Here is a 25,578-nt window from a genome sequence, read left to right as displayed (position 1 = left end):
TCATGCCAACTCAGCTTGCCTTCAGGGACCAGACGCAGCCCTGTCATCTGGACACTTACCATTAGTCACCTGCAAAATAACCACCAGCCAGAGGGTGCCAGTGGTGGAGAGCTGGCACAGCCTGGACCGGCCACCACCTGGCAGAGCCTCTTGGGCTACAAGGCCAGCGGGCAGGACCTTCAGCCACAGAGAGCCTGGGCTAGCAGTCCCTCAAGTCTCCTGGGATCCACCTCCTCAGGAAACAGCCAAAAAATCTCCTGGCACCCCTGGGCACATTAGACTCCATCCCACGTTTCTGCCTAGCAAAGGTCCTGGAGTACAGTGTGCACCAGGTACTGCCTGTACCTATAGCTCACCTTCAGTGTCCTCCAGAGACTCCTGCCTGATCTCCTGACATGCTTCAAGGGTGGCCTGCCCCTTTTCTTCTTTTGATCACTTGCTGGGGCTTCAAAATGGCACTGCTCAAGCTATGAGTGCAACCCCCAGCATCCCAGGCCATGCCTGTCCTAATGCCACTGCTCAGGCTGTCTCTGTGCTCTTCCATGCCTCATCTACTTCTAAAACGTTGCTCAAGCCTCGGGACAATGGAGGCTCAAGCCTACCTGGTCTCCAGCACAAAAAAACCCCACTCACAGTTTTGCCCCATGCTGCAGACTTCCTGCTCCGCCATGGGCTGTGCATGTCTGTGGTGAGCTGCAGCTGCAGCGGAGAGGCTGGGCAGCCTACGTGGCTGAGGGTGTCCAGACCACCCATACACCCCTGAGAAGTTCGGCCTTTGGATAAAGGGCTTTTGGGAGCTTAGACCTGGATTATGAGAGTCTCTGGACATGGTCAGGATAGGCAGGCTGGGTCAGGGGAGAGGTTTACTTCAGGCAGTCCCAGGCTGTCTGCTACATCTGAGTCTCAGAGCTTGCAGCATGGGCTGCCTGAAGCCAGATGGGCAGCAGCTTGAAGGATGCAGGAGTAGATCTTAGGGTGGTTTAAGCAAGACCTGGCAGAGAGAAGAGAGTAAGGAGATCTTGTGGGGTCCTTGCAATGAGAACCTATGGAGTAAGAGTAGGACTTGCAGCTCCTGGGCAGGCATAGACTAATCCCCTTCTCCGTGCATGGCGTCCCTGCAGAGAGCACACAGAGCCACGAGAACATGCGAACATCTGCAAGCAACTTGGGGACCCAGTTGCATTCACATTCCCACCCATTAAGGCATGTACACAGAAGCACACGTGTGCCAAAATGGACATGCAGCACCTGCAGTGCCACACATGCATGGTCAGCTTCACATCTGCCCTGATGCAGCCTCAGCTGGATCTCAGCCTCCAGCAGAAAAGACACCTTCCTCCTCCAGGGATGTTTCACATGAAGTGTAGGCTGGGACATCTGAACTGAACAAGAAGAGCAATTACCAAGTGCAAACTGCCACATGCAGCATGGGTTGATTTGTCCCCAGGCTCCCTTCCTAACGCCCCTGCATGTACCAGGTTTGGGTGCAGGACATCTGTCAGATCACCATGGCCTAAGCACGGGGTGGGTACTGGCTGGGGGCAGCCACCAGGAGCTAGTGCACATCTGGCCCGGCTGCAGCTGTAGGTGGAAGATGCTGAAGGGAGCATGGTGGACCTTTTACCATGCACAGGAATTCAGTCTGATCCACATCAGCACTGCTTAGGGGAAGCAAAGAACTGCTGTGAAGCCACCCACCTGCAGTGGACTCTGTATGCATTGTAACTTCTGTTTTGCTGGGGCAGCTGGGAGCATCCTTGCCCCTGGGGCTGCCAGAGGGCAATGCAATCAAATTGCAAGAGGGGTTGTAGCAGTGCACAGGTGACAGGGTTTGAACAGGACCCTTCAGCTTGCTCATGGAGTAAAGCAGCCTTCAGACAGCAAGGACACATGCAGAGGCAGTGAAGGATGAGCTTTGGTAGCATGGAGGCTCTTGGCTCCTTGCCCAGGTGGGTGCCAGTGGTGCCTAGGCAGTGCTGGATCCTCGGGTTGCTGGGACTGGGTCAGGAGGCCAGCGGCACCCATGGGAGGCCAGTGCCCGGATGGGCGTTGCTGTCCGGAGAGTAGGAAAGGGTTAGCGTTCCTGGTGATGCCTACATCCAGGTATGTGAGGTATGTGCCTGCACAAGCTCAGCAGGGGAGAGACTCCCCTTAGATCTGGCTGGGTTGCCTGGAGATAGCTCTGCCAGAGCATGGTGGGGAAAGGCAGCTGGCCATCGGTGTGGAGGTGGGCCCCCATACCCTCACCCCGCTGACGACAACAGCTTTGTGGGGCTGGGGAGGGGAGGTTGGCTGTTGGCCTTAGCTCGTGCTGTGCTCCCTGGGAAATTTACCTGGCAAATGAGAAGGTGTCCCCACTCCACTGCTCCCGCACAGCCAGGATTTGCTTTGCAAAACCAGAAGGTGACACCCAGCACAAGGAGAGGGCAACAAATGCACCCAGAAACCACACACAAGGATACTGTTGGCTCTGTTCATATTGTCTGTTAATTGATCAGCCAGTCAGTCACCACGACCACAGCCTTCACAGCAGCTGCTGCCTAGATCTGTGCTCTGGCTTTGGCATGCCCCATCCCAGAGGGTTTGCCAAGCCTCCATGGATGCAGGCAAAAGCGGGGGCTGGTGCATGACAGTGGAGCCGGTTGCTGCTGGAAGATGGAAGATAGTGGCTAACGCTGCTGGCTTCCCCAGGGACAGCTCATTTTGTTATGCAGGCTGAGAAGAGCCATGCTCCATCATGGTGTATAGAAATGATAAGCATCACCCAAGCACAGCCCAACGGGGTCACACTGGACCCTGAAAAATCCCCAGAGCACTTGTGGTGACACTGTGTTCCCCATTGACCAGACCTTGGTGCACATCTAGTCAAAATCTTGCCTCATACCCCAGGAAAAACTGTCACAACCAAGGTGACTTACACAACTGGGCCCCATGCCTGCTGCTGGAGAACAACGTGTGGTTTTGACAAAGGCAAATGCAAGCCACAGCCTCCAGCAGCCCCATGCCAAACTGGGACCCATATAAGGGTGGAGGTACAGACCTCCAGAGTAGGCAAGGGAGCTGGGCAACCTGCAGCAGAGAGAGGAAGGGGAGACGAAGGTGCTCCTGCAGATTGCCAGTCTGGGGAAGGCTGCAGGGCTGGAAAAAGTGCAGAGACAGACCATGTAGACCATGAAAATGCTGGGTTTTATCAGATGCTGGTTTTCCAGTTCAGACTGGAAGGGGGTCCCAAAGGGGTGCAAGTGTCGGCAGGGTGTTGTGGGGCTATCCTCCCCAAGTCCTTCCGTGTTCTTGGGCTTGCCCCCTAATGACCAGCTCCCAGGCCCTGTAGCAGGGCTGTCCAGCCAGCAAAGTCCATATCGCCTGGAGAAATGCAGGCTTAGGGCTTTCCACTGCTGCCCGCGCCCAGGGCACAGAGCACAGGGAACCGAACGTGCAAAGTGTGGAGCAGTGAGGGGCCCCAGGACAGTGCCTGGGGAGCTGCTGTTTCAGGGGCAATGCCAGGAGCCTTCCCCTCTGATGGCAGCAGAGTTGCCTACCCTGCAGCCCTGGTTGGGGACCTGCTCTGGGAGCCCTGACATGCCCTGTTCCCTACAGTGAGGTGCTGGGTGTGATGCACTGGGAGGCAAAGAAACGCCCCCCGTGTGCAGGATGCCCTCCCACGAACCTGCTTGGCCCATCCCAGAGGCTGGATTTTGGGTTACTCGGTGGAGCTGGGGATGTGCAGGGGTTTCCCCCAGGGCAGTGGGAAGATTTTGTGGTACGTACTGGGGACGAACAGGGCTAAGCACTGGGGGAATTTAACCTCCTGGCACTAAAGGACTCCCATTTCCCATGGGGAATGAGGATGCTGAGCTTGGTGAGCTCTGCCCGCTGCTGTCTCTATGTCATCCACCCGGAGAAGAAGCCAACCCTGATGAGGGCTTGTGTAGCAGCGCATCTACACGCTAGTCCACTCGGCACAAGGGAGGGAGGGTCCAGCACGAAGGGTGACATAAAGAGCTTATTGTTCCCAGATGGAAATGATCATCCTGGTGACCTGGAAACACAGAGCAGCTCTGTCAGCAAAGCTATAGGGTTTCAAAGGCTGAGATCAAAGGGCCCCCGGGGGTCGGATTCTGCCAGGCCTTCAGAGCCACCTGTAATAAAAGGCACCTCCTTCTAATTATTCTCATTTTGCCTGCGACATCCGTTGGGGTCATGGGGCTCGGTGCTCACTCAGAGAGCAGCGGCAGCAGCAGGGATATTGTCCCTGCTGTGATGGGAATAGACAAAGGACCGTTGTGCAGGGAAGGGTGGGTGCGGGGGGCTTCGGCCCCCCTCTGCCTGTCACCCTCTCCCTCCTCCCACCATCCACGGCCAGGCAGCCTCCTCTGCTCCCACCACATCCCCCGGTGATGTCCCTCTGCACCTCTGCCAGCTCTGGGGCTGCACAGCTGGGCAGTGTGGAGGCAGCCAGAGCGGTGCTGGACTGGTGGCTCATGGGGACCTGACCTCTCCTGGCACAAGCTGGCAGCCCCAGCCTGTGCACTGGGAGCCTGCTCCACACCCTCTGCAGGACCCTGAGATCTCTCCTGGCGGCAGCTCCCCAGAGTGCTTTCCCCAGCCTCTTATCTCCTGGACTTCAGACCCCACCGTCATTATCTGCAGACACACCTTGTGCATGCAGTTATCAGCCTGTGAACACTGTATTTCTCTGTCTGCTTTAAATTGGCAGAGGTGGCTCTGGAAATGCCAGTGCTCTTATGCAACCAGGCCAGGCTCTCCAGGGCCACATATCTCTGGTCTGGGTCAGCTCAGCTCCTGGCACAGCAGGGACGCTGAGTCTCCTTGGCTGGTACTTACAGGGTAGATCAGGGATGGAGGAAAAGCTATTTCGGGCTCCCTTTCAAGAGGTGTAAAGGGCTTCTGAAGTGCAAGGCCAGGCACCTACCTGCCCGTGGGTCCAGCAGAGAGCAAAGCCTGCTGCGGCACATGAGTGATGAGCAGGGTGTGTTCTCAGCAGGTTGGGCTCAGCAGGTGTTAAGAAGAAAAGTAGGACTGTGTCTGACCTGAGATGTCATATGAGAAATTAGCACGGCTCCCCAGCAAATTGTCATGCTGATATAGGAGGAGAAAGTAATTTATATTGGCTCAGAGGCTCCTACCAAGGGTCAGCCAGGTCCTGGCTTGGCACAGGGTCAGCTCTGGCTGTGGGCTGCAGGTTCCCAAGGAGCCAGGTGTGCACAGTCCCAGCATGGCCCTTTTCAGGTCAGGTAAGCATCTTGTCTCCCCCCAGCGCTGCTGCCCCGGTGAAGGCAGCCCTGCCAGACAGAGCCCTGGACAGCTCACCCACGAGGCCAGGCCAACACACATCAATCTCAGACCGGGACACGAGACCCCACCGCTACTGCCCCAGGTTTAATTTGGCTCGTCCTTTCCCAGGCAGTGCTGGGGAGATACTTCAACCTTTCCCTTCCCTCCCTTCTATCAGGGCACCCAAAGGGAGCTGAGAGCAGAGGGGGCTGGAGGTGCATCACCCCAGCCCCCTCTGGCTGCAGATGTGACACCAGCCCAGGATGTGCCTGGGGCTTAGAGAGAAGGGCAGGGTGCTGCTGTGGGATGTGGGTACGCTGCTGGTGGGGCACAGGGTCGCTCCCGGACAGTAGGACTGACTGGTCCAGGTTCTGCTCCTCAGGACAGCACATGAAGATAGCAAATTTAGCATGATGGTGTCAACCATCCTCCCGCTGGGGACTGTCCCTGTGTCCTCAAGAGCCACCAATCTCTGTCCCTGGGAGCTTGGTCTGTCTGGCTGATATGGCACAGTTTTAAAACCTGCACTCTGAGAACCACAGCCTTGGGGCCAAGCTGGGGGAGGCTGCTGGGGCTGCAGCAGTCGGAGCCCCTGGGCTGAGGTCTCCCATGCTGCGGGTTGTGCAGCTCTGCTCTTGGGACAAGAGACCCTTAAGTGGTGGTTCCTATTTGCTGTGCTCTGAGATGTCACAGGGAAGAGGTGAGGGGCTGTTGGGGCCCTGGGGTGCCGTTGGCTCCTGCTGTGCCCTGGGAACCCCCCAGACATCACTCACTGTGGCGGGAGGCTGTGGGGCTATGCCAGCCTCTGTTTGCCCTCATTTCTGCTCCTTCTGGCACAACCGTGTTTGCCTTCACAAGGCACCCAGCACTGAGCAAACAGCACGTGGGGAGGGATGAGCAGCTGGCCAGGACGGCCCATGCTGGCAATGTCCCCATTACTGCCTCCCTGTGCTCCCTCCGCTACAGGCTTTGCAATAAAAATGCAGATCCAGTTTGAGCTGGGAGGCTGTGGGGTGGGGAGACCTGGTGAGCCACGACTGCTGGAGCAACAAGGGTTGTTGTAGCCTATGGGAGAGATTCACCAGCCTTGCCTTCAGGGGCAAACAGATCTGCTTTACCCCATGGATGCTGTCACCCCTGTATGATGGTGGTGGTGATGACACAATAGAAATCATGGGAAACATACCATGACAGGGTGGATGCTGGGAATGGGGGTGCCCCCTGGGCCCGTAGCAGTCTAGCCATGACTCCTGAACCTGAACTATCCCTCCTCCATGCCATCATTGTCCCAGGGACAAGGTTTCAGCCATGGCAGGGCTCTGAACTCTGCTTTTTGCCATTAGTATTTGTTGTCTCCTGTTCGGTGGCTGCAGGCTCACAGCTAGCTAGGGCTACTAGATGGGGAGAGCTCACAAGCACCCCAGGACCCAACCCCACATCCCCAGCGCTACCAGCTCAGGCAGCAACAGACACATCAGGCTTCTCCCAGGCAAGTCCCCACTGGGAAACTGCACTGATCAAATGCATGAAGTGATTTGAACTGATTTCTCCTTGTCCAGAAGGATAATGTGAAGACATCTACAGACCAAAGTCTGCTGATGACAGAGCAAAACCACTCCAGTCTCAGGCTGGAGTGAATTCAAGGCAGTAAAGTTATACTGGTTGATGCTGGTGTCTTTTCTTAGTATAAATGGGACAGCTGATGTGCTCATTTATGTCATTTGTTAACTGGTTTAAGCTAAACTGGAAGAAAGCCAGTGCTATATCAGCAAAAGAGCAAACAGCCCAGATGTGCACTTGGAGGATGATGTGGGTTCACCAGCTCTGTGCAGGAGGTGTCTCAACACACAATTTGTTACAAGCACTGTCTGGGTGTCCCATGTGGTCATTGCCCTTCTGTGGCCATTTCCAGGCCACCCAAGTCCAGCACTGTGTGTGTGCACGAGGCTAGCAGTGGTCCAGGCTGGCTTGGGCCACCCCATCATCAGCATCAGCTGCACTGAGAAGCAGCTGCAGTAGATCAGGCTGCCCCTACAGCCCTCTCCTGCTTTGCTGGACACAGTCCCAAAGCACTGCTGATCAGCTTCACCTGGTGATCAACTTAAGTCTCACCTGATCCCACTGTCCTAGCCTTGCTGGATAACAGGGCCATGATGGTTTACTGTTAGGAGATCACCAGCCAAGTTGCAGTAGGACTGATGGGCATAACTGCATGCACTCATACCATCACATCCTGCTGTTTGTTGGTATGTGTCTTAAATACTCCCATAGGATACTGAGTGGCTGGAGAGCTGGAGCATCCCCAGAAGCACACGTATGGGCTGCTGAAACACCCTGGGCTTCCTGCAGCTCTGGAGAGGCAGTGCCAGGTCTCTGGATTCAAAATACAACAGTTCCCAGATGGAGTCATATCTGCAGTCATGATCAGCACAGGGCTATCTGGGTATGACTCTGCAAGGAACCCCCACAAGGATCTGATGATGCTCCTTGACGGAGCGGAGGCCAGACTGCTGTCTGATCCCTGCTGCTGGGGAAGGAGGCACCCAGCTGGACCAGGCATGGGGTGACCAAGGCAGGAGCCAGGGTGATGCTTGCTGATGGAGGATAAAACTGACACCTCAGCAGCTTCCCTCCACAGCCCCAGGTTACATATAGGGATAAATTTCTCCCAAGGAAACCTACCAGCTTTACACTTGTCCTGCCTCCCAAAACACACAAACACTCCTGTTTGCAGCCAGGCTTCATAGGTGAGTTAGCTGTACCTTGGGTGGGGAGTGGGTTTGGCTAGCCAGGCTCATGCTGTGAAAAGCTCTGCTGCTGCCAGGCTGGTGGGAATGAAGTTTCATGGCAGCCAAGACCCGTAGTTTGGGCCTTAGGCAGACATAAAGCTCCTTTGGTGCAGAATAGCCCAAAACTGAACAAGACCCTTTTTCTAACGGCAGCCTTGCTTATTTTGGCTCCTGTTATCCTTCCCAGTGCACTGCTCCAAGTCCCAGGAGTGGAGGGATGCTGGGAGACATGGCATCAGGTGTCACGCAAACCATTTTGCTGCAGCCCAGCATTATCTTTGTTATGGTCAATGGCAGAGAGGACCTGCCCACTGCAGGTGCTACGCTCTGTGGGCTGGTCCAGATGTGGGATGAACTTGTGTCAGGGCTGGGGCAGATCCAAACAAGCCCTGAAGAGCTGAAGTTGGTGTCTGCATTGGGTCCGGGCCATGAGACAGCGCTGTATGGACCCTGGGCTTCGGGCTTTTGCTGTCCTTCACTTCCCTTGCCGCAGTCTCACCCTTCCCAAACAGCTTGGTGGGGGTGGGGTGGGCCACCAGCTCTGGGCCAGGGACTGGATGAGACCTTGGTGCTGTGAGCCCTTCCCACCCTCCAGGGCACATGTCCAGCCCTGGCTGGGGGACATGGTGTAGGGTGCCTGGGTTTGGCCATTGCAGTGGCCAGGGGCAGAGGCATGGGGCACGAACAGTTGCCTGTGGGGCCCCAAGGGGCACATTCTTTCAAAGAAGCTGTTAGCATTCAACTCCATAAATAAATAAATACCGGGAGCCTGGCACTCGCCTGCTCCCAGCCATCACAAAGAGGCCAGTGTTTGCAGCCAGGCTCCTCCTCCAGCACTGTCAGGGCTTGCTCATCCCCGGGGCCACTGGGTTTTGGGAAGTGGGGTGTGGGCTGTTCTTCAGGGCACAAGATCTGCTACGGGCAGTGTGCAGGGCTGGCTGGGGGCAGAGCCCTCGGGATACCTGGGTGCTGAGCTGGAGCAGGGCCTGGGAACTGGAAAAAGGTGGGGAATTTCTGCAGCCAGCAGCTGAGCTGAGCCCACTCCTTGGGAAGCCCAATGACACACAGAGACACGGTGGCCAGCCCAAGGTCAGGCTACGAGCCAGTAACACAGGTAGCAAGGTGCAGGGCTGGGGACGAGGCTGCAAACTCTATGGCACGTGTAGCAGCATCAGGCAAAGCCTGCAAAGCTGCAGGGCTTCTGCCCAAGGGTGCTGTGTGAACCACCCCGGTCCCAAGAAGTCGGAGAGAAGTTCGGGGGTCCTGTGGCCCTTCCCATCCCTGCACACCTGTTCTTTCTCTGGGGGAATGAAGGAAAAGTGCTGCCTTCATCCAGGGTGGATATCTCATCCAGTCCTGCGTTAAAAGGAGTAAGCAGCTCTGCCACACTTGCTAAGCCCTAGATCAGCTGTCCGGAAGATGCGGAGTCTCTGTGCCACGGCAGAAGGCAGACAAGCAACAGCACAAGAGCAGGAGTACAGGGCTGCAGGCTTGGCGGGGGTGGGGAGTGCTTTCAAAATGGGGTTTAGTTCGGTGCCTCCACTGCCACTCTGTGTTGCTTTTTATTTCTGTGAGCAAATGATTTCCAGGTAAATTAATTTCATTTTGTCTGAAAAGAAACTGTGCTCCCCAGAGCATGCAGCCTTGGCCCCACAGCTTGCTGCTGGCACGGGGCTGCCCCAGGTCTGCAGGGTCCTGTCCCCATGGCAGACCTGAGCTGCAGCCAGGCTCAGACCCGCCTCCGCACTCGCAATGCTCTCTGCAGCTGAGACCCCCCCTGCAGAGCTGCTGGGGAGGGCAGGTAGTGGCAGGGCTGACACAACCCTGCAGACTGGGGAGGCAGTGCCGTGTCCACCGCTCCTGTCCTGGGGACCCCCCGTGCTGTGCCTCGGTGACCCCTGCTGCAAGACAGATGATGTGGGAAGGCAGAGTAGGAGAGTGAGGTCCCCAGCTGCTGCTGCCATGGACTGCGGTGAGGGCATGGGGGGAGCTGTGCTCCTAAAGCCAGCGCAGGCAGGGGCACTTCAGCCAGGACATCCAGCCCCGGCTTTTGCTGCTGCGCCAGGGAACAAGTGTTGCTGAGGACCATTATGGCTCAGCCGAGCCAGAAGCCTGGCCACCTTCAGCAGCCCTGGAAGGCACAGCAAGATTGCAAGATACGCAGCTGCCCTGGAGATCTGGGTGTGTGCTGGGAACCTCCTGGTTTCCTGCATCTCCGCTGAGGGTCCAGCCAGAATGTGATGAACCCCAGGTCCACGTGCCCGTTGCTGGGGGAGGTAAGCAAGGATGCAGTCCCAGCTGTTACAAACCTACCACACTTTGCTGGCAGGAATCCTCAGTCCTGAAACACTTCAGTTGCACATGAGCTAGTGGTGTGCTTTTTTTGTCCCAGGGCAAAGGTTTTGCTGTGTCCTCCCATCCACCCCCTTTGCCATGCTGCTGCTCTGCTCTCCTGGGGTGACCTGGATGAGGCAGGTAGGGTTCAGCCTGGGCGCTGGCACAATCCACATCTGCTAGTTATGTAGTTCATGACCCCATGTCTGTTTGCAAAATGAATGTCTGGGCGGTGCCGCACCCCGGGCTGACATGACGTCCTCACTCAGCTCCATGCTTGGGGGCCCTGCCCACACGTACTCGCATGTGCATGCACACACACACATACACACACCCCCACACACCTCCCACAACACAAACAGCCCTTCAGTTGCATCGGCCTCAGATGACGGTGGTGGTGTGAGGCTGCAGGTGGGTCCCTCCACTCGCCAGGTCGGGCAGGGAGGGACCCGGTGACCTGCTCTGGCACTGGCTCCACAGGGCATGATGCAGCTCAGCTGTGCCAGGCTGTGCCCTGGGAGGAGGTCGGTTTTGTAGTTCTCTTAAACCTTCTCTCCTTTGCACTGCTTGTGTGCCCACCTCACTGGGCTGGTGCCCTGCAAGCTTGCTGTACGGGGTCACCTCTCCCCCCAGCATCCCTCTGCCCCCAGCCAGGGCAGTCATGCCCAGGCTCTGCCCTCCCTGCCATCGCCAGGTCTGGGTGCAGCCCTGTCTGACGGGCTTACACAGGCTCACAGGAGTGGGGGACAGCTCTTTTGGCTATAGACAAAGGTCGTGCAAGGAGAAGTGAATGTACAACAGTGCCTGTGGCCATATTTCAGCTGGGAAAGAGAAAATTTCCAACCATCAGGGCAGGAATGATGCTGCAGTCATTTCCCAGGCAAGCGGCTGGAGCCAGGACCAGACGCGGTGTTAAGGCATTGCTTGGCCTGTCCATGAGAAGGGGAACCCGTGTAGTCCCGCGGCCCCTGGAGGCAGAGGTCCCTGCTGGCCCCCTGCCCTGCCCTGGGCTGGGGATGGAGCCAAGGGCAGCATGGCCAGCCCAGACCTTTGCTGGCATTTGGCTGCATGCTGGTGGCAGGGCTGGCTCTGCAGCCACCGGGCAGGCCTGGGCCAGGGCAGGGTTGTTGGACCCCAGGAGCATCCTCAGCTCTCGCAGTACTTCCCTGGCCCCTTCTCTGTTTTCTGGAGGCCTTGGCTGAGGCCAAATCTTCTCTGTACAGATCACATGTGGTATCAGGTTTCCAGCTGTGACTGCTCCGAAGAAACCCTCTGGGTCAGCAGCCAAGACCCCCCCCAACACCCAACTCACTAGCCCAAGGGACAGAGCAGGGAGGGACATGGATGAGGGGGCATTATGGTACCTGGACTGCTCCTTCCTTCTTTTTCCCTTAGGTTTTGTTTCCAGAGAGGAGCCTCCGGAGCCTGCAGACATGTGCTTTGAGCTACCCTGCCTGGGGCTGGATCCCACCACCCATGTTGTTTCACAGCCCAGGTGGAAAAGACAGGTGTTTTCAGGTTCACTGTATTTATGGGTTCCTAAAAGCAAAAAGGTGAGAAGAAACAGACAGTCCCAGGGCCTGGCATGTGTGTGCACATGTGAAAAAGATGGGTGCAAGGATAGAGAGCGTGTGTGCAGGTCTGGGGTGTGTGTGAGAGGAGTGAGGGTTCTACGCGGGCAGAGGGTGGTATGTGGTGCAGGGGAAGAGGTGGCAGCACTGCAGCCTCCCCAGTGGCATGTGGGATGGGCATGGGGTCCACAGGGGTTGTGGCCAGGGCACATCTCAGGAGGAAAAGCAGCTGTTGCAGAGGAAGAGGAGGTACAGCCTCCCGTGAAGCATCAGCAGGTCTCCAAGGTGCCCAGCGGGTCCAGTGCCTTGGGATGGCAGACCAGAAGGGCTGCTCTGCCTGCTCCTGGTGCCCTGCAGGGTCATGGCCCCACCAAAGGGGGCTTGCCTAGGTTGGTGATCAGGTGGCAAAGGAGAGCCTGGGGAGGGCAGGAGGGGGCTCCTGGGAGTGTGGAAAATGTTCTGATCCATCTGGGGACATTTAACCCACTGGTTCTCAGGCTGGGAAGATGACAGTGAGGGACACACTGATGGCCAAGGCAGGAGGTTGTGTCCCAAGCAGTGGAGGGATACTTTCATGCTGCAAAACCCATCGCAGGGGGTTTCTGTTGTTCCCATCCGGGTCCAGTCTCCTGATCTGACCTCCTGATCTGACCCAAACATGACCCAGCCTGACCCCAGCCTGCCTTTTCCGGCATTGATAATTATGCCCTTCAGACTGTTCAGCCTGTCTGCCGCACCTTGTAGGTGGGGGCAAAGTCTGCTGCTCCCCCCATCCATGCCCTGTGGCTATACCACAGTGCCTGGTGCTGGGCTCCAGAGCCCCCACCTCACCGGAGCTCCTGTGGGAAGAGGAGGGGACTGCACTTTGCCTGACTGCCCTGCTCTCGCCCATCCAGACACCCCCAGCACCCATGCTCACCTGTGCTTGCCCTGGGCCCCGCACACCTTGAATAACCTGTTCCCACTCCTCCTCTTGCCTCATGACAAAGCACCTGGCATGCAGCGAGGGTAACCACAGCGAAATGAGGTCATCGCCACCCCAGGGACAGTATGGGACAATCACAAGGTCATGGGAGCTGCAGCCAAGGGCCTCTTCTCCATCCAGCTTTCATTGTGGCACACCCTGTGTTAGGCGACTGTTTCCTCAGGACAAATGAGATTTGCTCTCTTGCTGTTTGGGGACAGGGTCATCAAGCTACATCACCGTTGTAGGCTCTGCATCTGGATTCCCAAAGTGCTGTTGCAGATCCAAGGTGAGCATATGGTCACCCCACTGCCCTGTGCACCAGCAGTTTCGTCTGGGTGTCTGCATGCTGCCAAGTCAGTTCTTGCAATGCTGCACCCTCAGCCTACCTCACCTCCCATCTGCAGTCATTTGCTTTGAACCCTGGCCAGCGTGTCTGCCTCATGGTAGACCTGATTGCTGCTTTCGTTCAAGTAAGCTCCACCACCCAACCCCTGCTTTTTGGGATCCATGTGTCCTGCTTACCTCATAGCCCCAGGGATGCTTGGTGGCCTTTGCCTGGGCAAACTGGGATGAATACCGGACAGTTGGTCTGGTACATGAATGACCCACTCACTGTGGTTGGCTTGCCAGGGCAGGGGGGTGCCCACCTACCTCCATCTGCACAGCTGCACAGCACTCTCACCCCAGCCTGTGGGGTACCCAGGGAGCTGGGGCAGCTTCAGCAGCACCCCACGGGCTGGGGAGGTGCAGGGTTGGCATGTCAAACAGGGGTCCATGGGAACTTTGGGTTGCATCTTACAGGCATGAGCAGCAAGAGGACACGGGACCCTCCTTTTGCCTGGAGGAGAGAGGCACAGCCCATTTCTCTGCTTTGTTTGCAAGGGGGTTGAGATGTCTGCAGCCAGTGTGGGAGACCTTGAGCTGTTTGGCCTGTTTGCAAGTGGCTGGGCAAGATGATGAGGCTTGTCACCTGGGGCTGGAGTGGCCCAGCCAGATCCTGGAGGCTGTGACCCTCAATTAGCTGCTGAGATGCTGTGGGGGTGCTGGAGGTCTCTGACCCAGATGAGTCTGTCCCTGCAGCTCTGAGCTCAGGTCACCGATAGGTCCCTGGGGACTGAAACTAGGAAAATAAACAGTGTGAGATGACACAGCCCTTGGACACTGCCCAGCCATGCCCCAGATGGGCCCTCGTGGTCCCTGTGGGGGACAGCTGGGTGGCTGGGTGCCAGAGCAGGCAGCGTGTGGGCCAGCACTCCCACAGGTATGGGCCGGGCACGGACAAATCTTGCCAAAATACTGGGGATGGGTGAAAGTCCAGCCATGGTCTGCTGGCATTTTCACCAGGCAGGGCGAGGGGTCGGCTTCTGACTGTTGGGGGTTCCTGCTGCCACAAAACAGGGAGCAGTCACGCTGTATCCTCGGATGCCCTTGCCTGTTGCTTACAGCTGGCCCAGGGCTGGAGCAGGGCATGACACACCGCTGTGATTTCTTGGCCCCATCAGCACCCTGCAGGGATTTCTGCCCATCCCAAAGCCCTTCCCAACCCTGGGAGCTGGGAGCAAGAAGACAGGTTGGGGAGTGAGCAGCTGGCCACAGTGGGGCCGGAGGGCACCTGGGCATCTTCTGGTGGGGGTGGGAATGGGGCATGAGTGCAACATGGGCTGCCACCATGTTGAGTGCAACATGTCTGAGGGGGGGTGTGTGCCCATGGGTGAGGAGTTGTGTGGTGTGGGGGCTTGTGTGAGTAACTGCATGTGAGCAACCATGTGTGTAACTGCTCGCATGCCTGAGTAATGCAGTATGTAACTGTGTGTGTGTGTGCATGTACGCCTGCAACTTGCACATTGTGTGTGCTCAGTGCACTGTGCCTATCGTGTGTAACTGAGCATGTCCGTAACCACCTAAGTTGTGCAGGCATCTGTTGTATATCTCAGTTTGTGACTGTTTACCAGTGCAACACACTCTACACACGTCTGTATGCATCCCTAACTGCGTGTCTGCAAGTGTGTCTGTCACAGTGTAACCCACTGCATGTGTGGTCACGTGTGTGCACCTGCGTGTGCTTCTGGGTAACATGCCACAGTGCAGGATATCCCAGCAGTGTGTTGCCTCCCGATTTCCTTCCATGTCAGGGGCAGAGCTGTCCCCGCAGGGTTGCACTGCTGGCCAGGGACCCTCCTCCTGCCCACTGCAGCAGGGTGATCCCTGGCAGGGCCCCGGCAGGTTGGGGCAGGCGTGCAGGCTGCGGGTGCCAGCAGCTTCCCCCACCCTTGCTCTACCTGTCAGACAGGTGGGGCTGGCCGCCTGCCACCGTCACTTCTGGGAAGGGAGGATGCAGGAGGGATGGTCTCTGCACAATGGCTGGGGACCTGCCGGCAGCTAAAGCAGCCCTTGGGACCTGCTCCCTGGGATGGCTTGGCAAGGGAAGCACCAGGAACCCTGGAGAGCCTCAGGGCGGGAGTATGCCCGAGGAGAGGAGGGACTGCAGCCCAGTGACACTTGGTCCCTCCATTCGCCCATCTCTTCTATTGCTGTGCTCAAAGAACCCCTGAGGCACATCCCGGCACCCTTCCCTCCTAGTTCCATGGCTGGAGCAGGGTCTCCTGCAACTTGGGTCCCACCGCCCTGTTGGGGTGGGGAACATGAAAGGCTTCCCCTGCATGCCCTGGGGAAGTCAGTGCCTATCTACCCCTATATATCCTACCCAGACCATCCTGGCCACTGGCAGAAGCTGACTCGGGGCCAGACCATCCTGTCCATCCTGGTGGACCTGCTTCCCACTCTGACCCTTGCTCCTGACAAGGCCAGCACCCCAGAAAGGCACCAGCTGGAGCTTGGTGCCAGATAGAGCCAGGTGTTGCTGTGCTCAGCTGGGTACACTGGGAATTTACAGGGAAGAAAACTGAGACACCCAGCAGCTCTGGCATCTCCACATCTGGAAGCCTGTGTAGCTCACCTGACGGCCACTAGCCACGCTGTGGCCACTGTATCAGATGCTGCTCATGCACCAGAAAGTGCTTGGTGCCACTAACGCAGAGGCTGTCCTTAGAGCAGTTGCAGAGCTTGTCCTGGTGGGGTATGATGGATCTGGTGGAGCATGCAGATCTCATTGGGATAGTGCATCTGGTGAACTTGCTTTATGGTCTCATCCCAAAAGACCTGGCCCCAAAGTCCCTGTCCCCCCTCAAGCTCAGCAGCATCACCCCATGGCTCAGGCATGGGGCTTCCTATCAGTTCAGTCTGCTGGCCCCTAAAACATGTCTTATGTAATGGCAGTGGTGGAGGCGGCTCCCACAAAGCACGCTCTGAAATTCAGCTTGTTTTAGAAAGGCCTGGAGCAATGAGATCTTCTTGTAGGACCCACCCTTTGCCTGAAAGCAGGCTCAGGCCCGGACTTGCTCGCCTGCAGTCCTGAAGGCAAAAACTAGAGGAGCACCAGCTCTTTGGAGACCCCGAAGATCCCACAGGAACTGTTACCACATTACTCCTTGACGACAGCACCTCAGCCAGCTGGCTGCACCTTGGCTGAGACTGGCATCTGTGGTCTGGACACTGTGGCCACTGGAGATTGCCAGCAGATGAGGGTTACCTTGCCCTGGGGTGTTTTGCGACAGCAAAGACACTGCTGCCCTAGGGGGCAGTCCCCTGAACGAAGACAGTCTAGTCAAGGAGATTTGCCCGCCGGCCAGATCGATGTGAAGGGACATCCTGAAAGGCTTTGTATTGGGATGACCAGGACTAGATCCTCTGCTCACCTCAGCCAAGATCTTCCTGCCACCTCCACCCCAAGAAGACCTTTGCACTGGGGCTCTGGAGGAGAGCAGAGCTGACGCAAGAGCATGTCTCATGCTCCGTGGGTGTGCCCACAATTCAGCGAGGCATCGCCATCCTTGTCTCTTCGGTACCAAACCATCAGGCAGCTGGGGGTTTGTGATGTTGGTGGCCAATGACAGCATACATCACTGGGGCTGCCGAGGGGTCACTCTGCCCTGTGGCACAGCTACGCTCTCTGGTGCCGTACTTTTCTAGGAGTTTTGAAAGAGGTTGAGCTGGCGAACATCCCCACTGGCCCAGCTATTAACTTCAGGGGCCAGCAGGCAGGAAAATCTGGCAAACACTGTACCATGCCATGCCATACCGTATGGTACAGGAGGCTGGACATTTCATTATACATGTCTTCAATCTGTGCTCACTGACCCATGGAACCTTGCCAGAAGTAGACACAGGAGGGGTGTGACACTCCTGTCCATTGCCATGGCAGTCCTCCCTGGCCCACCGCAGAGTGACACGTTGACTGTGTAATAGTCTCCACGTCTGCCCCAGCTGCTCTTGTAACTGCTGGCCATCAGCAGCCCTCACGCCATACCTGATGCTGGAGGCCAGAAACTCCCTAGAGCTCTTCCTGGAGCACCCAGAGAGAGATTGCACTATTCATCCGGGCCTGGTGGACACACTAAAATGCCTAACAAATGGTTCCCCGTGTGTCTGGCATCTTTAGGCACACAGGAACGTGGCATTGCAGCAGCACGGTCAGCTTTTGTCTTTCAGTGCCCACCACTCCCTTGCATCTTCTCTCAGGCTTTTTGGACACCAGTGTTCATCATGTTCCTCCCCTCTCCACCACCTCATTCCTCTCTTCCTTACTCTCTGACTGCATGTGTTCATGTGCTCTGTCAGGGAGCTGGGACAGCCTTGCTCGTACTGCTCCGTGCTGCAGCAAGGCAGGTCAAGCCAGGAGGAGTGTCCTGGCCACGGTGGCTTTCAAAACTGTGGCTTTTGAAGAGTAGCCTGATGACCAGTGCCTTGCTGAACTGGGGCCAGAATGTACCCAAAATGGTTTGGTGGGCTCAAATACCTTAATTTACTGCCTGGATTCTCAGCTGAAAACTTAAAGTTGAGCATGTGGCCATGGCTGGGTGGAAAGGTGAGCAATGAATGGAGGAGATCAGGGCTACTAGAGACCTCACTGTGAAATGAATCTGCATAAGCCGGAGGAAAGAAAAATATCACCTGGAAGCTGCAGCCCATGGGTTAACACAGCTCTGTCCCCCATATCCCACAGCTGCAGTGTCTTCAGCTCTCCCCAGCTCCATGCGCTCTCATCCCCAAGCCTGGAGGAAGCCTTTCCAGCACGCAGGGGGTTTAGGACCACACATCCGATGGTCTAACAGAGCGCTTCTGGATTTGTTTCCACATGGTCTGCTCAGCAGAAAGTGGGGAGAAGAGCTAGAGGTGCATGATCACCCATTAGAAGGTAGATCTCAGGAGGCATTGGTCCATTGAAGTGAAATGGACGTGCGATGGGAGCAGGGCTGCAGTAACCTTGGGCAGCCTCTTCAGCATCTGCCAACCTGCCAGTGATACCCTGAGCTCTGGGGGGGGCTGCAGTTCACACTGTCTCATTCCTGGACTTTCCAGCTTGCGCTTTCTGCCCTGTGACTCTGTTTGCAAGCTGGCGCAGTCCCAGGCTCTGTGCCATCTTTGGTGGATAGCAAAGGGTACAGTTGGACAGGAAACAAGAATGCAATGAACATTTCTTTTTGTTTCACAATGAAACAGAACTGGGATTTTTGGTGGCTGTGGTGGAGGGAGGGAAAGGGAAGAAGCTAGGAGACATCCACCCAAGAAGATCCATCAGTGCCAACCTTTTGAGGATGCCAGATACCAAGGGATGAACATCTATCCTGACCTGGGCAGCCTGGGCTCTGGCATTTTCTGCGGGAGGGGAAGCATCTGCTCAGGGAACACGAGCTGGGCAGGATGCAGATGTAGCTTTGTCAGACCTGGGTGGGAATAAAGCTGTGGGCCGGGAGCAGGTCCCCAAATCTCTTCCTGAGGAGCAGAGACCAGCCGATGTGGTGAGCAGGAGCCACACATGTACAGCATGGCCAGGCTGCATGCAGACCTCTGGTCACAGAGAAGCAGCAAACACAGCACAGGACAGATGGAGCTGGTGTGATCCCTCCCCATGGGTGGCAGGGCAGCTTCTGCTTTGTCCGCAGGCTGCGGGGAAAACACCTGGTGCTGAATCACCATGGGGGCAACCAGGAACCAACTGTTTGGGGAGCCTGAACCCCTCCAGTTCCGTCCTGGATGTGCTGGCATACCAGGGAGACAAGCAGAGGACTTCCTAGTACAGACCCCTAGGAGGTCCGGCTGGAAGCAAGAGGTGGGTGGGATGCAGAAGCTTGAATGCAGTGCTGACCACATGGAAAAGGGAAGATGGGCACGGGCTGGAGAGGCATGTGGCATGCCCCAGGGTGGTAACCCATGCCCTAAGGGTGTTCCCCAGCATGCCCAACCTGCTGTCTGCCTGCTGTCTCTGGTTCCAGGCAGCCACCGCAGCAGCTTCCCCGTTCCTACAGCGGGAACAGCCGCTTTCTTGTTTAACAACCAAACAACTCAGGGTTTTAACAGATGAGTTACCATCAGTGGGTAGCTCTCCTGGACAAGCCAGACACCCTTGGGGCAGCTACTGCTGGAAGCAATTTCCAAAGAAACTGTTGGGCTGCGAGGCAGGGGGGAGCGTTGACTGGGAGCCCAGGTAACTGGTTACCCTGGGGAAGAGGGACGCAGCCCTGGGGGGCCTGCCCATCCCCAGGCATGCCAGCCCAGCCCTGAAACTGGGCTGGGTTTGAGCCTGCTGTGGCAGCACCCTGCTACAAACCCCCAGCAGCACTGTTCTTCCCAGCTCCTATGGGCAATAACTCTGCCCTCCATATCACATCTGAGCAATAACCCTCCCCTCACATAACTCAGCTTCCAGAAGTGCAGGTTTGTAACACCCCCATCCCTTACAGCATGTGCCCCAGCAGCGTTCCCCCTCCTGCCCCTAGCACAGCCCCTCCACCCACGAGACCCTTCCCAGCACTGCAACCTGCAGCTGTGCAACCTGCCCCATACCCTTCACCCCCCCACCCCCACCCCACCCCCCGTGCAGTGTGGAAAATCCCTCCCATGCAATGCCCTTGCTCCCCCAGGTGTTCCCAGCTCCGTGGATGTTCCCAGAGCACAGTCCCTCCTGCAGCAGTAGCTTCCCTGCTCTGCCATTCCTGTGCGCTAACCTCGGCTGCTCCCAGGTTGGCTCAGGGGTATGCAGGGGGGGTGCCCCATCAGGAGGATGCTGCTCCAGGCATATTTATGCCAGCTGACTGTTAACCTGGCCCACTGCTGGAAAAGCATCCATAACAGTCGGGCATCCCAAACTGCCTGACACTTTTGCTCTCTAACAATTTCCATGGCAGAGTCTGGGTGCTCTGGAGCCTTGTTCTGTCCATGCCAAATCCTGCATACCTCCTCCAGCTACAGGTCATCCTGAAACCTGGGAGATATTAGACTGGATGGCATGAAGCAAGCCCAGGGCAAGTCAGGGACGGGCAAGGGCAGTGCCAGGTGAAATTCAGTGGGGAGAGGGTTCCTTGCCACAGCTGCAGAAGTCCAGCTGCAATAAAAGTCTCCTACAGGCTTCCGAGGCTTTTGTCCCCTGGATATTTTTAGGAGGACCAGACCCAACAATTCACACACCTTTCTTTCTGCAAGCTTGTTTCCAGAGTCTGAAGGGCTGATTGCCACCTGGACCAGGTACCCCAGGGAGAAGCACACCAAAGAAATGCCCCACCAAAGAAATGCTTCCCCTGAGGAAAGAAGATACTGGATATTTTGAGACAACCTTCTCTTTGGGTCAGGTGCTGCCCTGGCCCCCTCCTCCGGCCTTCTCTGTGGAGTTGGGGCCAGTCTCCATCCTTGTGCTGCTGGGAGCTGTCTTTCACATGGCAATGGGAAGGCAATCTGGGATTCCCACATCCCCAGTTAGGGTTCAGTCCTGCTCCACAGTTGTGCTGAGCCAGAGGCAGGAGGGTAAGAAAGTGTGAAAGCCAGCAGGGACTGGAGGAGTTTTGAAGAAAAGGCAGTGGGAGTGGGTGAGAGTGAGGGGTCCCAGGCAGATGGTCTCTGCCTCCTGCAGGCTGCCCCCATCCCCACCACATTCCCGTCTACCCTGATCCACTGCAAGGATAGCCACGGTCCGGATCAGCTGGAAAATCAGGTCATGCCGTTGTGCTCAGGGGCAGTTCATGGTCTGGCACGTGGGATAATGGACACCTTGCTGGCCCAGCCAAAACCTCTCCCCTCACCCCATTTCTCTGCTCCCACAGAGTCCACAGGTCCCAGTCAAGCACTGGCCAGGGCAAACTGCCCTCTTCTTCCCTAACTGGGACCAAGGAACAGCAATGGTCCCTTTGGGGGGTCTTGGAGGAGAGAAAATCCACTTTAATGCTCAAACTTGAAGGGCGACCAAGATGTTTCCATGGCAACTTTGTGCCAGAAACATGTTCAGCCTGGGACCACCTCATGGGAAAAGTCTCTCAGCAAACCCCAGTGTAAAGTGTGAGGGGAAGTTGTTTTGGAGGAGAAAAAAAAAACCCACCACCTCTTTTTGTCCATTTTCTGCCAGAGCTTGTCACAGCCGTAAAATCCAGGCACCTCTAAAGAGATTAAAAAACCAAATAAATCTCTTTTTCATGCTAGTAGGGAAACTCTGCTGGGTTGGCTCAATACTGGCTTGGAGGTCACTGTAGGGGTTACCCTGAGTGTGTGTTGGTGTGTGCACGTGTGTGTATGTCTTTGCTTGCCCTCCTCCAGTTCTTCCTGGCTCTTTGCCCCACAGACCCATGCAAGCTTCATGGGAGGCTGCAGGATCTGGCCCCCCAGCTCATGCCTGCACAACTCTGCCTCTTCCTCCTCCTCTGGCACAGGGTGCCCATACACCTGAGGGACCCCCCGCCTCTGCCCCAAGCCTCCTGCCTGGCGTGCCCCCTGCTTGGTGATGGCAGTGGGGTGGCGGTGGTGGGCAATGGGGACAATGGGGGCATGGGAGACGAGACTGTCAGGTTCCCTACTGCCGCTGGAGCTGGTTAAACATTGTCCCAGGCCAGTTAGGTAACAAACCTCAGTGGGAAAGAAATGAAACTGCTTGAGCAAACAAGGTGCACTTGGCAGGGCAACAGGCTGCGTGACAAAGTGCTCCCCTCTCCCTGCCAACCTGCCAGAGTTATCTATTGACGGAGAATAAACACCTCACCCACAACCCCAAACTTGGAGGGACAGCAGCCAGGAGCACAGCTGGCTCCTGCAGACCTGGCCTGGGGCTGGGCTTGCCCTTCTGACTGTGTCCCTTCCCTGGACACACTGATTGCCACCAAGCACCATCCCAGCCCCCTCCCACACATGCTGCTTCTGTGGGTAGCATGAGCACCTCCACATTGTCCTTCCTGCCACCCACTCCAGCCTGCTCCTTGTGGCAGCTCCAGGAGGTCAGGGATGGGCCTGGAGCACCCTCTGCTCGCTAGAGCCAGCAGACACCAGCTGGGAAAACCTGTTCCCTGGGGAAGGTTACGCAAGGAACATGGAGGTCTGGCTGCAGCCCAGACCATGGACTGGCTCTTGGTTCATACCCAGGGACTGGGACCTCTTCTTGCACCACAGGGCAACTCTGATGGCCTCATCTCAGCATGTGGATCTGGGAGCAGTACAGCTTCAACCCAGCACTCCGGGCAGTGAGCGATGGAGGTCTTTCCATATGATTTTGTCATCTCCAGGATTTTGCATGACTGCAGACTCCCTCTTACATCTTGTTGAATTGCAGATATGGGCATGGCATGGCATAGCATGGCATGTCCATAGGAGACCAGGCATCCCAGCTGGACCAGCAAGGCAACTCCTTGTGTAAACAGTAGTTGAACCCACCTCAAAGAGATTGGCTCTGACCCATAGGCACCTTCTGCCCCTGGCAAAGCAGGTGGGTCAAGCCCTTGATGCCACTGCAGCATCTGCAGATCTTTCAGCTGCCACTGAGCCCACACCTGTGGGCTGCCAGCAGAGTAGCAAAGCATGAGGGGCCATGGCCACAGGGAGTTAGGAAGTGAAATGGAACACTTGCAGCAGGGTCTGTGGTTTCCTCAGCCCCTGGACCTATCTCTTGTTACCCATGGCCTGGTGAAGCAGGGGCCTCGACTTCCCCAGGCAGCACAGCAGCTTGGCAGTGGGGATGCTCTAAACCACCAACCCCACTCTCAAGCTGAGGCCAGGCAGACTGGGAGCAGTTCCAGCTGCTGCATCCAGGACAGTCCAGATGGTCCATGCTTCAAAGGATTTATTTCTCTCTTTTTCGCATTGATCACACTCTTGCAAGTGTGTGATAGGTGTTTTTTAACTGTACCGTGTCTCCAGCAGTAATGAAGGACAGTCAGGAAACAATGGCTGGGTTCTCCTGCCAAAAAGGCATCTCAGGCTTTGCAAGGCACCCTTACTGCCTAGGGGCATCCCAAAAGCTCCGCCACCCCTGCACTGGTGGGCTGTCTCCCCTCAGTCACTCCAGGCATGGGCTGGAACCATTCAGAAAGATGTGGCATTGCTTTTGCCTGCACATCACAGACCTGTTCAAGCTCCAAGCTCAGAGGAGGGGTCCCAGGGCCTTTCCCATGGGAGTGAACAGGAGCTGAGCAGTGCTAGCCCCTGCATGCCTACATTCGGCAGGGTGTACACCAGCACGCGATTAGGGTGGTAACAAGTCCCTCTGGTACCCAGCAATATTCAGAAAGACTCGTCATGAAATACAGGCAATGCATGCCAACTGGGAGTGATGCGTGGACCACTGTTTGCCAAGCTTGTGGTAGAAACATATCTGAGAGCCTGCTTGGCCTTCATCCCCATGAATTCCTTCTTGCTGCCCCACAGACATAACTTCTGGGTCAGAGAGGTCCTCCCAGCACCCCCAGGACACCCTCTCTGCCTCCTCACAGTTGGGCTAGCTGGGGAAGATTGCTGTGGCCACTGAGCAAGAAGGGGAAGATGATGTGTTTGGGCTGTTCACACTGCCAGGCTTTAGCAGTTCCCCACTCCTGAAGATGTGGTCCTTGAGAGGCATCCAGGCCCTAGGAGAGGTTGCAAATAGCCAGACTGGAAGACAGGCAAGCTTTAAACATATTTTTGTGCCTGTGCTTCTTCTTGATGCACCTTCACATCTCAGAAGAGAGCACAGGCCAGAGACAGGCTGGAAGTCCTCTTGTGTGGACCATCTTAATTAAGATGGACTTGTGAAGTCCATCTTAATGTGGAGGGAGCTGAGAAGAGACCTCCCCACCAGACCACCCAGGAACTTACTTTGCAAACTGCGACTGGCAAACTCCAGCTTGGAGCCAGTGCTCCGTGAAAGCCCTCATGCAAAGGTGAGTGCCAGGGCTGAATTTCTGGAGGGTTCTTAGTAGGGTCAGGGTTTGGGAGTAAGTGTAAGATGCCCTTGCACGGCTAGCTTTGAGACAAGGCCTCCAGATCTCACTCCCACCCACCTAGGGACAAGCAGCCCACCTCATCCCAAGGAGGACCTTGTGTCAAGATGACCAGGCAAGCCCAGTCCACAGCAGGCAGGAGGGATGGTAGCAGACAGGGTTCATGCAGTGGGACATCCCAGGTAACATGAGTCTGGTCCCCACCATGTCTTTAAGAAAAACACGAAAAATGACAAGGAGGTACAAAACCACCAACCAAACAACAGTTTATTCCTCTTATGCTCCCATTCAAAAAGGAGGAAACCACATGCACCTGGCTGGGTGCCTGGCTGGGATGGCATCCTCCCCCTGTGGCTGACACAGAGCCAGTCTGTGCCCCATGACATCGCTTCAGTCCAGCTGAGCTCCACCGCCTGCCACAAGGCACGTGTATGCCCTACAATGCACGCTCTCACACGGGAACATCTTACTCATGAAAAAATATATCTGTACATTCATTCTGTACTTTTTTTTTTGGTCTTACATAAATTAGAAGCTACTTTTGGGGAAAAGACCTGTCTCTAGATACCGGTAGCCAGGTTGAAGATGCAGACTGGCCCTGCTGTCCCAAGTCCTCTCCCCTGTGGGGGCTCTCCAGGGCCAGATGAAGCTCCACAATGTTCCCATCTTCTCTCAGCAGGTGCCACAGTGAGAAGCTGCTGCACAGCAGGGGGCTCACTTATTCCACGCAGAGCAAACAGGACAGTGGCCATCTTCTCCACAAGCAGTGATGAGGGAGGACTCCACAGCTGGGACAAGGTCTGTCCGATCACAGGTGAGATGGTGGCGCTGCCCCTCTGCCCAGGCAGGTGGTGGGTGACAGCAGGAGACCTGCTGGCCTCTCATGGTGGTGCCAGCTGCCACTTGAACTTCTCTTCCCCTTTGCATTTGTCCAGGCTTTGAAACAGCCAAAGTTACTGCGACTCCAGTCGGAGGTACAAATCCAGTGAGGGAAATAACGGTTTGCAATAACCTACTGGAGCCAAAATATTAGCTTTAAAGATCTCAGTGCCAGCAGTCACCAGCACGCACGAGTGTGCCCATGCAAGGGTTGGAGTTTCACACACTGCTCGGGGCAGCGTCTTCCAGATACAGCTTCAGGCAAAGTTTCCTGCCAAGGAGCCCAGCTCAGGGCTGGCCCTGAGGGGCATGTCAGACCCCAGCTCATCCAGGACTCCTACAGCTCCTTGTTCCTGTTGAGCACCTCCTCCTCCTTCCAGCCGCTGGAGTTCTTCCCAAACTTGTACACCAGCCGTCGCCCATCAACTCGCTCCAGGATCTCTCGTTTGTAGTAATAT

The 25,578-nt window shown here is 56.4% G+C and overlaps 1 protein-coding gene across 5 annotated transcripts in view; it reads right to left on the bottom strand.

Moving 5' to 3' along the window:
- ELF3 (E74 like ETS transcription factor 3) overlaps window positions 1-25,578 on the bottom strand; it is a gene marked incomplete at its 5' end in the record, with an annotated part of 42,882 nt that overhangs the window by 13,212 nt on the left and 4,092 nt on the right. For all 5 annotated transcript variants that reach the window (XM_080367463.1, XM_080367464.1, XM_080367465.1 and 2 more), the window contains one exon: window positions 1-25,578. This exon is cut by the window's left edge and continues 13,212 nt beyond it. In XM_080367463.1, coding sequence (XP_080223589.1) covers window positions 25,458-25,578 — 121 coding nt within the window. In that variant the 3' untranslated portion in view covers window positions 1-25,457.

The sequence above is a fragment of the Falco punctatus genome (assembly GCF_963210335.1).
Source record: "Falco punctatus genome assembly, chromosome: 17".
In the NCBI taxonomy this organism is placed as follows: Eukaryota; Metazoa; Chordata; class Aves; order Falconiformes; family Falconidae; genus Falco; species Falco punctatus.
Note: the sequence above shows the minus strand (reverse complement) of the source record. Positions and strands in the feature narration are given on the sequence as shown.